Source organism: Phalangium opilio, unplaced genomic scaffold (assembly GCF_054372755.1).
Source record: "Phalangium opilio isolate 3A_F unplaced genomic scaffold, DU_Popi_V2 ptg000329l_1, whole genome shotgun sequence".
In the NCBI taxonomy this organism is placed as follows: Eukaryota; Metazoa; Arthropoda; class Arachnida; order Opiliones; family Phalangiidae; genus Phalangium; species Phalangium opilio.
In genome coordinates this window covers 4,387,041-4,400,785 of record NW_028324226.1, presented here as the reverse complement: position 1 = coordinate 4,400,785, position 13,745 = coordinate 4,387,041, and the positions used below count along the sequence as shown (strand labels likewise).

At 37.2% G+C, this 13,745-nt stretch overlaps 1 protein-coding gene across 1 annotated transcript in view; it reads right to left on the bottom strand.

The window, feature by feature from the left end:
- Positions 1-223: 223 nt before the first annotated feature.
- LOC149610423 (uncharacterized) overlaps positions 224-13,745 on the bottom strand; it is a 48,903-nt gene continuing 35,381 nt past the window's right edge. The window contains exon 8 of the mRNA XM_089858967.1: positions 224-2,260. Coding sequence (XP_089715093.1) covers positions 2,205-2,260 — 56 coding nt within the window. The 3' untranslated portion in view covers positions 224-2,204. The remainder of the gene's footprint in view (positions 2,261-13,745) is intronic.

Genomic DNA, 13,745 nt, shown 5'->3' with positions numbered 1-13,745 from the left:
ACTAATATCAAATAATAATAATTATAATTATTAAACGGTCATAAATTAGACCGATCAATTAATTAATTAATAAAAAAATTAAAATTAATTACCTATATTAATTACTTAATATTCTAAAAAGTGTAAAGGTTTTTAATATTACTTTTAAAATTCTATATCGAATTATTATATTTTTTTTTTGATATTGTTTCGTATTGTAAATTTGGCTGGTCTCGAATTAATTATTTAACATGAGACCTTTTTTTAATTGATTATTTGATATATTAGGGTTGTATTCCATATATTACCCCTTATAAATAATATCGACGTAAATCCCCCTATTGTTCGTAAAAGCTTTTGTCCCAAAATGTCATTTTCCATTTAATTTCCTTCATTAATTTTAACCCTCACTTCCTTTCGAGGGTAAAAAAAATCAAAATTGAAATTCGATTGTTGTTCCAAAAAGTCTTTGTTTTCGGATTTTCACAAAAAAGAAAAAAAAAAGAGCGGGAAAAGCGTGCGGCTTTCGGAAAGAATAACTCACACACACACACACACTAATCACGCACGCGCACAAACTTTCTCTTTGTATCAAGTAATTAAGCCTAAATTATGTAAAAAGTAAATTATCAGAGGCCTTTCTTTCTTTCTTTGTTTGTTTGTTTTATCGATTTTTAGGGGATGGTATTGATTAAAGGGGAAGGTGAATTATGAAACAGAAGTAAATAGCAAGTCTCTTCGAGAGAAGTGTACCTACCACAAAGCGGGAGGGTAATTGTAACATGATTCTTCCCAACATTTTACATTTATTATAGCAAGGTTACTAAACCGAATCACATACGCGATAAATAGTTCCCCTCATCATTATACTCTATTAGCGCTTAACTATTTGCCCAGGCGCATGCGCTTGTAGATTTTTGTCCCGCGTCAAGACAACCAAGGTTTGTGGGTTGATTGCTGAAGATTTAGTACTAAATAGTTATAGAATTCACCCTGCACGGTGCGATGCCCATCTGAACTTAGTTTGATGAGCGGGAGAGTAAACAAAAAGGTGCACGAGCCCGGGAAGAATCATGTTGCATAAATTAAGTATTAAGAGGATGGAGAGTGTCATCCTTTTTCTATTATCCCTTTCTGATTTTAATAACGCTTAAAATTGTGCTTGAATTGGTCTACTATTTACTGAGAAAACTGTGACGTTGTAGTCAAATCAGATTTGAGCGCGAACAAAACATAATTTTGTCAAACGCATTTAACTGCAACTATATTTAAGTTTTTAGTTAGTTAATTTTCGTAAATAATTGATATTGAAATTATTTTATCAGAATTAATCGTAATTCATTAATAGGATCATTTCATTCACCGTTTAATCACAATTAGTAAACAACGCTCTTTCACATTCCCTTTAAAGGAATACACTAACCGAGATTTTTTTCTTTTTTAATCGAAAGAGGGTATGAAATAATGAATGTTATCAATTGGAACCATGTTTCTATCTACAATATTAAAGAAGATACAAGTTCAATTAAGTTTCCGTAATGGATGGCAATACGCGTTAGGCTACTCCGCGAAGCACTGGGAAGTACCTGTCCCTATTGGGCGCCTATAGTACCACCTGACGTGTTCGTCCAATAGGGGTACTCGCCAGTGCTTCTCGCGGAGTAGCCTAACGCGTAGTGCCATCCATTACGGAAACTTAATTGCTGGTATCTTCTTTAATATTGTAGATAGAAACATGGTTCCAATTGCTAACATTCATTATTTCAAACCCTCTTTCGTTTAAAAAAAGAAACAAAAACTCTAGCCCGGCCTATTCCTTTAAAAACCACCGTGTAATCGACCCTATCATATTTTCTCTTTAAATTTTAAAGGCGCAATAAACAATCTTAGGTTTCTTTCGAGAGAAAAATGAAAATGGTTCTTTTAAAAAAATAGACAGGAAGCTTTGATACATAAAGAAAGAGAAAAAGTTTAAGAATGTAATGTTCGCTTCGTACGTTAACATTTATCGTCGGAAGCGGCACAAAAAAAGGGAAAAACGACCTCAAACTCAAGAAAAAAAAGTCTAATAAATGTTTTTATACACTTTTAAAAGAAAAAGAGCCATTTTTTCTTGATGTCAAAAAGAGAAACGTGATGAGCGAGCGAAAGAAAAGGAGATAGAAGAGAAGAATGTGGCGGCACTGCACACACTGGATTAGGAGTTTAAGATTCATCCCCCCTCTTTAGAGGTGTGAAAATCCAACTCCTCCAAGAAGACAGAAAATGAGCGATAAGAAATCTAGAAGAAGAAAAGAGACAGAGACATTTCATTTCAGACAGAATTATATTACATTAATAGAAACGTAAGTATGCACGTATGTTTCGTAAGAATGACACCATAAGTTGATAAGATATGTTCCATCTATAAGCATGACACTTCCTATACTTCGTATTGCTAGAGACTTACAGCTCCAGCTAATTCGAGAACGACTATTGACTACACCAGAAGTAAGATAAGGGACTAGAATTATCGAGGTAGCCTAATTCTTCACTCGGCAAAAGTGAATAAGTAGGTAAAAAGTGGGGCATCCAGCTCACCCGGGAGTCGGGAGTCCAGGTTATTTCTATGGGGAGTCGGGAGTTAATGTTATTTCTATGGGGAGTCTTCTTCTATGGGGAGTCAAGAGTTATAATGTTATTTCTATGGGGAGTCACGACTCCTACGAGTTGGATGCCCCACTTAGGTATACTATCCCTAAGGATAGGGAGGGGGTCAGACAGGGGGACAGACAGGTGGTAATATACTTCCGCGTTCTACTAGAGAATGAGTGTCCATAGGTGTATACTTTGCGTACGATCGAACAACATCTGTTTTAATAGGGGGAGGGGGGGGGGACATTGAGGAGGAATGTTGTCTGGAAATATATTTCCCCTTGTAAGAGTGATAACAGTTGTTCTAATAAGAGTCTGATGACTGATAACATTATTGAGGGGTATTTTAATTTGGAAGGAAGAATTTCTAGGAATGTCAAAGTTTTATTATAATGTTTTCCAGTTGATTACAATAGGTTTTTTGATCACACTACATTTTGAATTCTTGAATTTCGTTCTGTTCCTTGTGAGGATGTAACTTGGTGATAATTCGGAATTATTTAGCGCATCATCGAATAATTTTAATGGTGATTTACTGGTTTCATTCGTTTTTCCTGCTTTAATTTTAGGCTTTCGAGACACGTTGAGTGATTTTTTCCCCTTTTTCTTTTTTAAAGCTGTTTCAGATGTTGGAGTTCTTGTTACAGCGTTGTTATTAGGTGGGGTTGCCGTCTGTGGCTTAACATTGGGTATTATGTTTAGATTTGGTGGATGTGGTGATTGTGTTGTAGCGGTCGGAATCTGTGATGGAAGGTTATCGACATGAACTACATCTGGTTGCATTTTGCTTTTATTATGTAGGAAATTTTCTAGCAGGTTCATGTATCGTTTAGCCTTTTCCTGGGAGGACATTCCTGTCTCCCTCAATATATCATACATGTCACGATCTAACGCTGTCATTCGATTATCCAACACACTCTTGTTTGACTCCAATTGTCCATATGGTACTAAAACCATAGGTCGTGAGGATGTCATTTTACACCGAGTAGGGCTGATATCCCGTTTACAATGGAGGGTAACAAGGAGCTCAGTAATGGGAGAAAACCCCCGTTTTGTGATTTAGAAAGTTCTTTCCGTTTGTCCTTTAGTGAAACTCTCCGCTTTGATAATTTTCTAATTAGGTTTTTATACCGCTTAAATCTATTTTTTACTTTCACTGGAAGAACAACGTTCCCTTTCGTTATATTTAAGCAGATTTCACACACGGAAATCTAGAGGTATCCCCGACATCGCGAAAGGTGTTCAAAATTTATTCGTCTATTCATCATTAGTTGAGGAAACACCTGTCGGCGATACATATGCCCCAATATTAAAAATCATCCCATTTAATAATGTGGGGAAACATCGTGAAATCATGTCTTTGGAATATAATGAACCTGATTATTTTAAACTCAAGTCGAATATAATTGAAACGGTTGAAGTCAATATAAGAACTAGCGATGGGAGTTTCCTGGCATTTCACCGCGGACAGACCATAGCAAAAGTGCACATACGGAGACGGAACAAGGATGGAAAATAACCCATATGTTATATATTTCTCCCAAGTCGGGGGTGATCTACCTTATTTCTCCTCCCCACCTACACATTCCGGTGCCGGGTTTGGTTCCATTTTCAAAAATATATTTTCTTATCTGAAACCAATATTTGCACCCGCCGGACGTTTACTTAAAAACGAGGCTCTGAAAGCTTCAGCAAACGTATTATCGGATTTGGCTGAAGGTGCTAATTTTAAGGAGAGCGCTAAAACTCGACTCAAGAATGCAGGAACCAATATAATCAGTGGACTCCAATCAGGGAAAGGAAGACATTTAAAGAGACGACGAAAGACTAAGGAGTCCATTTCTAACGTGAAACACAAGCGGGTCAGACGGAAAAAAGATTACTTAGATTAAGCAATGGCACTTTTGATGTCTAATTTAGATTTTTTCAACGAACCGATTACCAATCACTGCATTGAACAATCGGAGACTGTTTTATTCAAACCGTTAGGTAATTTATCGACAACAGGTGCACCCATCGAGTATTTAGTTCATGGCACCCCGGATTATTATTTAGCTTTAGCTCAATCTTTAATAGAAATTGTTGTTAAAGTTACCGAGGAAAATGGTGATAATTTGCCAGCTGGGGAGCAAGTAGCCCCCGTAAATAATTTCATAAACGCGATTTTATCACAATTAGACGTTTATTTGAATGACACCTGTATATCTAACGGTCTCCCAACATACGCTTACAAAGGCGCGGTAAGCGATCTTCTTAATTTCGGTAGTGAAGCGAAGAAAACATACCTCGCTACACGTTTACTAACTGAAGGAAATGATGGTATTAACGTCAATACGGCATTTTCAAAACCGGAAAGCGGACTCAAAAAACGTCAGGAAGAGATAGCAGAATCAAAATCCGTACAATTAATTTCCAATATTCATCATGAAATCTTTAACTCTGATAAATTTCTATTGAACGGGGTATCATTGAGATTGAAATTCAGTAGAAGTAATCCCGCATTCGCACTCTTAACTCCAACTAATAATACAAAGAGTTATAAAATAAATATCATAGACAGCACACTGTATATCAGAAGGGTTAAAATTAATCCGGATATAGTACTCGGCCACTTAATGGCCTTAGAGAAAACAACAGCTAAATACCTGTTGAATCGAATAGAATGTAAACTGTTTACAATCCCCACCGGTTCCATGGAGACCCTACGTGACAATTTATATATGGGGAAACTCCCCCAAAGACTGACCATAGGAATTGTGCGCTCATCAGCTTTCAATGGTCACTACCATCAAAACCCTCTCGCATTTGAACATTTAGGTTTAAATTACTTAGAGGTGACTATCGGTAATCAGAGATTCCCTAACGAGGGTTTCAGACCATCATTCGCGCAAAATATGTGTAAGAGGGAGTACTTGAGCTTGACTGAGGGATTGAATAATTATAAGAAGGACAGTGGCAATAATATAACATTCGATGACTATATAAACGGGAACACCCTTTACGTTATCGACTTAACTCCAGATCAATTATCGGGCGAAAGTCATAGAGAACCAGTTCGAACTGGGAATTTACGTTTGCATATGAAATTTAACTCTCCAGTAGCTCATAACCTATCCGTCATTCTCTTCGCTGAATTTGAATCACTCCTACAAATATCTCGGGATCGTGGTGTTATTTACGAACAGGGATGAATTCAAATGAAATAAGAAACATTTTAAAATGTACTGTCGGTAAACGCGCGATCGGTGTTTTTCCCTCTAATCATATACCCAAGTGTAACCTTAAAGAATACGGGTTGTGTCTTAACAACGAGGATTGCGCGAAACCCGGAAGTCACTGGTTAGGACTATACGTAAAAAATGGGAAAACAACTTTCTTCGACAGTTTCGGATTATCACCTGAAGTGTATGAACTAAGCTTTATAAGAAAACTAACCAAACATTTCGAATACCAGAAATATCACCTGCAAAATGTATCTACTAAAGTCTGCGGTTTACACGTAATATATTTCCTGTTACTAATGTCTAAAGGGTGGTCTTTAAAAAAAATTATTAATACCTATTGTAATAATACTATGTTAAATGATATTATGATAACTTTGCATATTTACCGGGAATTAAATAGGAAAAGAAAATGTATGCTTCGCCTCTAGTAAATAAATATTCTTAAACAAATACTTTGTCTATTCTATTGCACATGTGAATCAAGTATTTTGATGTAGTTGACGTTGATTGATTATTCAGTTTTTTCCTATATAATCGAATTCAGCTCCCCTTAATTATTTATATCCTGCAAACCATCCGGGAATCCCACAGCATCCAACCTAAGGTATGTCTCACATTTTCATTAGTCCCTCTGTTTCCACAATCGCCCTAACCGGGAAAATAGAAATGAACCACGTGATATTATAATGCATGGATATAGGTAAGCCTGTATTCAAAACACTGGAGGAAAAAAAATGGAGAAATTCGCCTGCACCATTTGCGGGAAACCTTTCACCAAAAACTGTAACCGTCTACGGCATGAGCGAGAAACTCATCAAAAGACGCCTTTAGTTTGCCAAATTTGCGGGGAAACTTTTAAACGGCACTATCTTTTTACAAGGCACATGAAAAAACACCCCGAAGTCTCAAATTTATCTACCCCTGCAACACCCTCGGTACCATTTACATCGAGAACTTCACAGTCGGTAACAGCGGATGCACCTGTAACAGAAACGTCTTCCCACCCCTCTTCCCCTATTCCTAGTACCTCCCAACAAAACTCGAATACACAGCTGAACACCGACCCTCGAATAGAAACAATGAACGTTTTAGGGGGTGCTGCTTTCTTGGCGCGTTTTGACGGTAATGACGCGCTCGATTTTACATCTCTGATAAACGAGTACAGAGGGGAAATAATTAACTATCTAAAAAAACATTTAAAGGAGAAAAAGGGAATTAAGTGGTATTTAGTTGCTAAAGTCAAATTTTATAGACAATTAGCGAACTCGACTGATGAAGTAGAGTGTGAACCATATTTCCGCAGTTTAACCCAAACTACTATGATGATGGATGCAATCCACGGTCAATTAACGAGATGTATAGTAAAAATTTTAAACTCAATGGAAGCGTTTGAAAATCAGGGGTCAGGGTGGAAAATCAAAAACTTAATTTATATTCAATTGAACATTTGTTCGTATAAACCTCTTATAGGTGGAACGTACATTAAATTACCAAAAAAACTTTCTGCTAAAAAGTGTTTAATAAACATTCAAAACAAAGACGATAAGTGCTTTCTTTGGAGTATCTTAGCTAAACTCCATCCCGTGTCAGGGCATAACAAAGAACGGGTTTCTAAATATAAACGGTACGAACACTCGCTCAATACTTCAAATATAACCTTCCCCTTTGAATTAAACTCCGTGAGACTTAGAAAGTTTGAGGAATTAAATAATCTTTCTATAAATGTCTTTGGTTATGAGGAAAATATATTCCCACTATACATCTCTGACAATAAATGCGAAAAAGGACGACAAATTGACCTACTACTATTCGGTGAAGGAAATAAGAAACATTACTGTGTAATTGACGATCTTGACCGTCTTTTATCCGGTTTCGCGAGACACAAGGGACCTTCATTTTATTGTAGATATTGTCTACACCGATTTAGCGGTATCAATGCGAAAGTAAGGTGCGATGAACATGTGAACCCTCCCGAATTGCATGATCTTCACAATGATTATCCCCTCGCACCCGAGAAAAAAATTACTAGCTACGATGAACTCTCACCATTATCGAAAGATATTCTAGAAGCTACAGGGAGTGAAGGGGAGTTAAAATTCCCCAAGCTGGTACCTAACTTGTATGATAAAAAATATTACGTAGTTCATTACAGTAACTTAAAATACTACTTAGAACTCGGGATGAAACTTAGGGTAATTCATAAAGCTCTTAAATTTAGACAAGGGAAATGGTTGAAGCAATATATTGACTTTAACACCTTAAAAAGGAAGAGTGCGAATAACGCTTTTGAGAAAGATCTATATAAATTATTGAATAATTCAGTTTTCGGGAAAACAATGGAAAATCTAAGATGTAGGGTAAATTTCGAACTAGTCCATACACCCGCAAGAATGGTGAAACTAACAGCCTCTCCAGCTTTTGAGAGAATTACTGTTTTTAATGAAAACCTTGTCGGTGTTCATATGATTAAGAAGAAGCTAGTTTTAAATCGCCCCATTTATACCGGTTTCTGTGTTCTAGAATTATCAAAACTCACTATGTACAAATTCCACTATGATTTTATCAAAGCGAAGTACAACAATAGAGCTTTGCTAAATTTCACGGATACAGATTCCTTATTGTATTCTATTCAAACTGAGGATGTATATCGGGATTTTAAGGAACATATGGATAAATTGGACACCTCCGATTATCCAAAAAACCACTTCTTATTCAGTGAGTCTAACAAGAAGAGGTTGGGTGTGTTTAAAGATGAATTAAATTCCATCCCAATAATTTCCTTCTGCGGTCTTAAACCAAAAATGTATAGCATTAAATCCCTCGCGGGTGAAAAGAAAACAGCTAAAGGCATATGCAAAAGAATGATTCAAAGGCATGTACGTCATGAGGATTACAAAAAGTGTTTGTTTTTAAGAAAAAACACTACGACGGACATTATTCGCATAACGAGCCAAAAACATAAACTTTTTACAATCCATCAAAAAAAAACAATGCTTAAATTCATTTGATTCAAAACGATATGTTTTAAAGGACGGAATTACGACGTTAGCATTTGGCCATTATAAAATTACAGATGAATTCGCTGATTATTAATTCGGAGGTGGTTCATTCGCTATTCCCCCCCCCCTCCCCCTTTAGTCCCATTATCTCTGTAAACTAAATCCCCCCCCCCTCTTTAGAAATAACACTATTTCAAATTTGACCAGGTTATTGTAGTTTCTGATGGTGGTGGTGGTGTTGGAATTTTTATTAATCTAGTTTCCGGGCCATGGAAAATGATAATGACACTCTTGAAACCCTGAAAAAACATGGATTCGCGCCTGTTCCTCGAACAGGTAGTCTCCTCTGCCCTCACTGCGAGGGGGGGGACTTAAACATATGCCTGGTGACGGCCAGTTAGATTATTTCTGCACCACTCGGAACTGCGTGAAATTTCGACGATGCGTTTTAAGCCAGACGAAAAAGGTGGTTTGGATGGCCACGCGAGCTACATCCCGTCGACAGTTGGATGAGAGAAACTTTTGCGAACACTGTGGAGGGTTCAAATATACAATTAGGGGCGAGTGTCCTTGTCATGAATGGCGAAATTCTGATTGCGATGATTCGCTGGAAAATGTAAAAAAATGGTTAAAGGAAAATATATGAAATTATGGATCATTAATAAAATATGGTTTATTTCTTGTTTTGAGAAAAAAATCACTTGTCATATTTTAATGTAGTTGTATATAACGCTATGGTAATTAGTTCTAGGAATCTTGTATATAATGTGATAGTAATTAGTTGTGGGACGCATTTCAAGGGAGGAGGATGAGGCGAACGTTAGTCATTCCTCTTGAAGTCGTGGAAAGGTTAGAAGCAGCTAGAAAAACTAGAAAACGTAGAGGGGTGAAGGGTATTTCTTTGGATTCTTATAAGTCCTTATTAAGAACATTAAGTTCAAAAACACCTCGTATTTTACATAAAACTAGAAGAAATCATAAATGAAGAATTTTCCTGAACTCGAGAAACTCTACCATGATATAGCAAACGCCGGAAGCTACGCTGGTGTAAACCAACTATATAGATCCGCTAAGGATAATGGGATAAAAGTAACTCTAAAAAACGTGAAGGATTATTTGAAGCACAATGATGTGTATACCCTTCATAAACCAGTTGTTCACAAATTTAAGCGAAATCGTACTTTAGTGTTTGGAATAGATGAAATTTGGCAATTAGACTTAATGGATCTAAGAAACCTATCACGCGAAAACAGGGGTAACAATTACATCTTAGTATGTGTTGACACTTTCAGTAAATACGCATTTTTAAAGGCGTTGAAAAATAAGAAAGGCGTGACGCTTGTTAAGGCATTTAAGTGCATACTTTCCAATTCTAACAATAGAGTCCCACGTCTCATTCACGTAGACAGGGGGAGTGAATTCTACAACCAAACTTTTAAGAAATTCATCCATTCTCGAAGAATGAAATTGTACTCTACAAGTACAGATACAAAGGCATCAATTTGTGAGAGATTAATAAGAACGTTAAAGGCACGTATGTATAGATATTTTACGAAATCGGGTTCTAGGAAATACATTCATATCTTAGATAAACTTACTTCCGCCTATAATAACTCGCATCACAGAGCAATTAAGATGAAGCCAATAATGGTATCCTCTAAAAATTCGAAGGAGGTATGGTTAAACTTGTACGGCAATCATGACTTTTCCCCACCCACCGATTATCAGTTTGATGTTGGTGACATTGTACGGATTAGCAAGACTAGAGGGGTGTTTGATAAGCGCTATCTACCATTTTGGTCAGAAGAACTTTTTAGAATAATTGAACGTATCCCTAGGACCCCGCCTGTATACCGGTTAAAAGATTTAAACGAGGATAAAATTGAGGGAATTTTTTATGAAAATGAAATTCAGAAAGTTGGGAAAGATCTTAAGAACTGCACGTTTAAAATCGAGAAGGTTTTAAGGAAAAGAAAAACAAAGAATGGTGTTCAATTATACGTTAAATGGTTGGGTTACCCCGAATCTTTCAATTCTTGGATTTTTAGTAACGAGGTTACAAAAGCATAGGTACCTCTCAAATCCATGTCATTCGTCTATGGGTCATGAAATGGATACGTGGTATTTGAAATTTATCCACCCCTCAGCTTGGTTAGTTACAGGGAGTTCGCAAAGTGGGAAGTCGGAATTCGTTTTCAAAATCTTAAGAAACCTTGAGAACAGCATCACGCCTAAAATACAACGAGTTTGCTATTGTTACGGGGCCTATCAGAGTAAATTCGAGGAATTGAGGAAAGTGGAACCCCTTGTAGAATTTCACAATGGACTCCCTCAAAATCTAGATGACTTTTTCGATCCGTCTATTAACAATTTAATAATAATAGATGATTTAATTAACGAGTCCAAAGATAATGTTAACATCGGAAATTTATTTATTAGAGGTTGTCATCATAATAGTTTATCAGTCATATTGCTTTCTCAAAATTTATTCAAAAATGGGAAAATCATGCGTGATGTTTCTTTGAACTCCCATTACATAATTTTAATGCGGAATCCTAGGGATCAGGGGCAAACAAAATATTTAGCGAATCAAATGTATAGCCACAACCCCAAACATTTAACCAGTGCATTTCACCACGCTACTTCGAAACCTTACTCCTATCTTATCATAGATACCCGTCAAGAAACACCCGATCTGCTTAGGCTGAGAACTAATTTTCTAGAGAAAGAGTCGATGATATTTTACATAAATGACGGTGGTTTTTCTAAATGATCAGCAGTATGAGACGGTACAGCACCTTAGACGGTCACCCTTTGAGGGATATTTCTCATCCTCTTTCTAACCCTCAAATAAAATCCGTGTGTGAAATCTGCTTAAATATAACGAAAGGGAACGTTGTTCTACCAGTGAAAGTAAAAAATAGATTTAAGCGGTATAAAAACCTAATTAGAAAATTATCAAAGCGGAGAGTTTCACTAAAGGACAAACGGAAAGAACTTTCTAAATCACAAAACGGGGGTTTTCTCCCATTACTGAGCTCCTTGTTACCCTCCATTGTAAACGGGATATCAGCCCTACTCGGTGTAAAATGACATCCTCACGACCTATGGTTTTAGTACCATATGGACAATTGGAGTCAAACAAGAGTGTGTTGGATAATCGAATGACAGCGTTAGATCGTGACATGTATGATATATTGAGGGAGACAGGAATGTCCTCCCAGGAAAAGGCTAAACGATACATGAACCTGCTAGAAAATTTCCTACATAATAAAAGCAAAATGCAACCAGATGTAGTTCATGTCGATAACCTTCCATCACAGATTCCGACCGCTACAACACAATCACCACATCAACCAAATCTAAACATAATACCCAATGTTAAGCCACAGACGGCAACCCCACCTAATAACAACGCTGTAACAAGAACTCCAACATCTGAAACAGCTTTAAAAAAGAAAAAGGGGAAAAAATCACTCAACGTGTCTCGAAAGCCTAAAATTAAAGCAGGAAAAACGAATGAAACCAGTAAATCACCATTAAAATTATTCGATGATGCACTAACTAATTCCGAATTATCACCAAGTTACATCCTCACAAGGAACAGAACGAAATTCAAGAATTCAAAATGTAGTGTGATCAAAAAACCTATTGTAATCAACTGGAAAACATTATAATAAAACTTTGAAATTCCTAGAAATTCTTCCTTCCAAATTAAAATACCCTCAATAATGTTATCAATCATCAGACTCTTATTAGAACAACTGTTATCACTCTTACAGGGGGAAATATATTTCCAGACAACATTCCTCCTCAATGTCCCCCCCCTCCCCCTATTAAAACAGATGTTGTTCGATCGTACGCAAAGTATACACCTATGGACACTCATTCTCTAGTAGAACGCGGAAGTATATTACCACCTGTCTGTCCCCCTGTCTGACCCCCTCCCTATCCTTAGGGATAGTATACCTAAGTGGGGCATCCAACTCGTAGGAGTCGTGACTCCCCATAGAAATAACATTATAACTCTTGACTCCCCATAGAAGAAGACTCCCCATAGAAATAACATTAACTCCTTAGAGATAGTATACCAAAGTGGGGCATCCAACTCGTAGGAGTCGTGACTCCCCATAGAAATAACATTATAACTCTTGACTCCCCATAGAAGAAGACTCCCCATAGAAATAACATTAACTCCTTAGAGATAGTATACCAAAGTGGGGCATCCAGCTCACCTGGGAGTCGTGACTCCCCATAGAAATAACATTAACTCCCGACTCCCCATAGAAATAACCTGGACTCCCGACTCCCGGGTGAGCTGGATGCCCCACTTTTTACCTACTTGAATATTCATGATAACACACCAACGGTTGGCCCTCTGGTAGCGGTTTCTGAATTTTCCCTCCAAAACGTCAGACGTTCGCGGCGGTAGACGGCCGAACGAGATTCAAGCACCCGCGTCCGTGTTCCGCGGCTTTAGGTTGAGGGGAAGGGGGTAGGAAATGTTTTTGGAACTCGACCAATTTTTTTTTCTCTCGAGTGTAGGCGCGATGGAAGCGGCATAAAATTCTCAAATTTGTTCATTAGTGCCAGGATCTACTACCAATGCTAGAGCTCTTTACTTCTAGTCTCATCTTACTTCTGACTACACTCGGTTAGTTTTGCAGTCCATCTATACCGATTTAGTCTGTTCTAAGCCTTTAACAGCGCCTCACCAGGTGTCGCTTTACGAGAATCTACGACCTTCATGACAAGCTTTCAATAACCAGTGATAAACTTATGGAACATATCTTATGAACTTATGATGACACATATTGAGCTTATTCGAAAATGACAGACTGTGAGAATTGTAGGTGTCTAGCATCTTTTAATATTTCTTTGAAGCTAATGAATTAATAATCTAATTTTA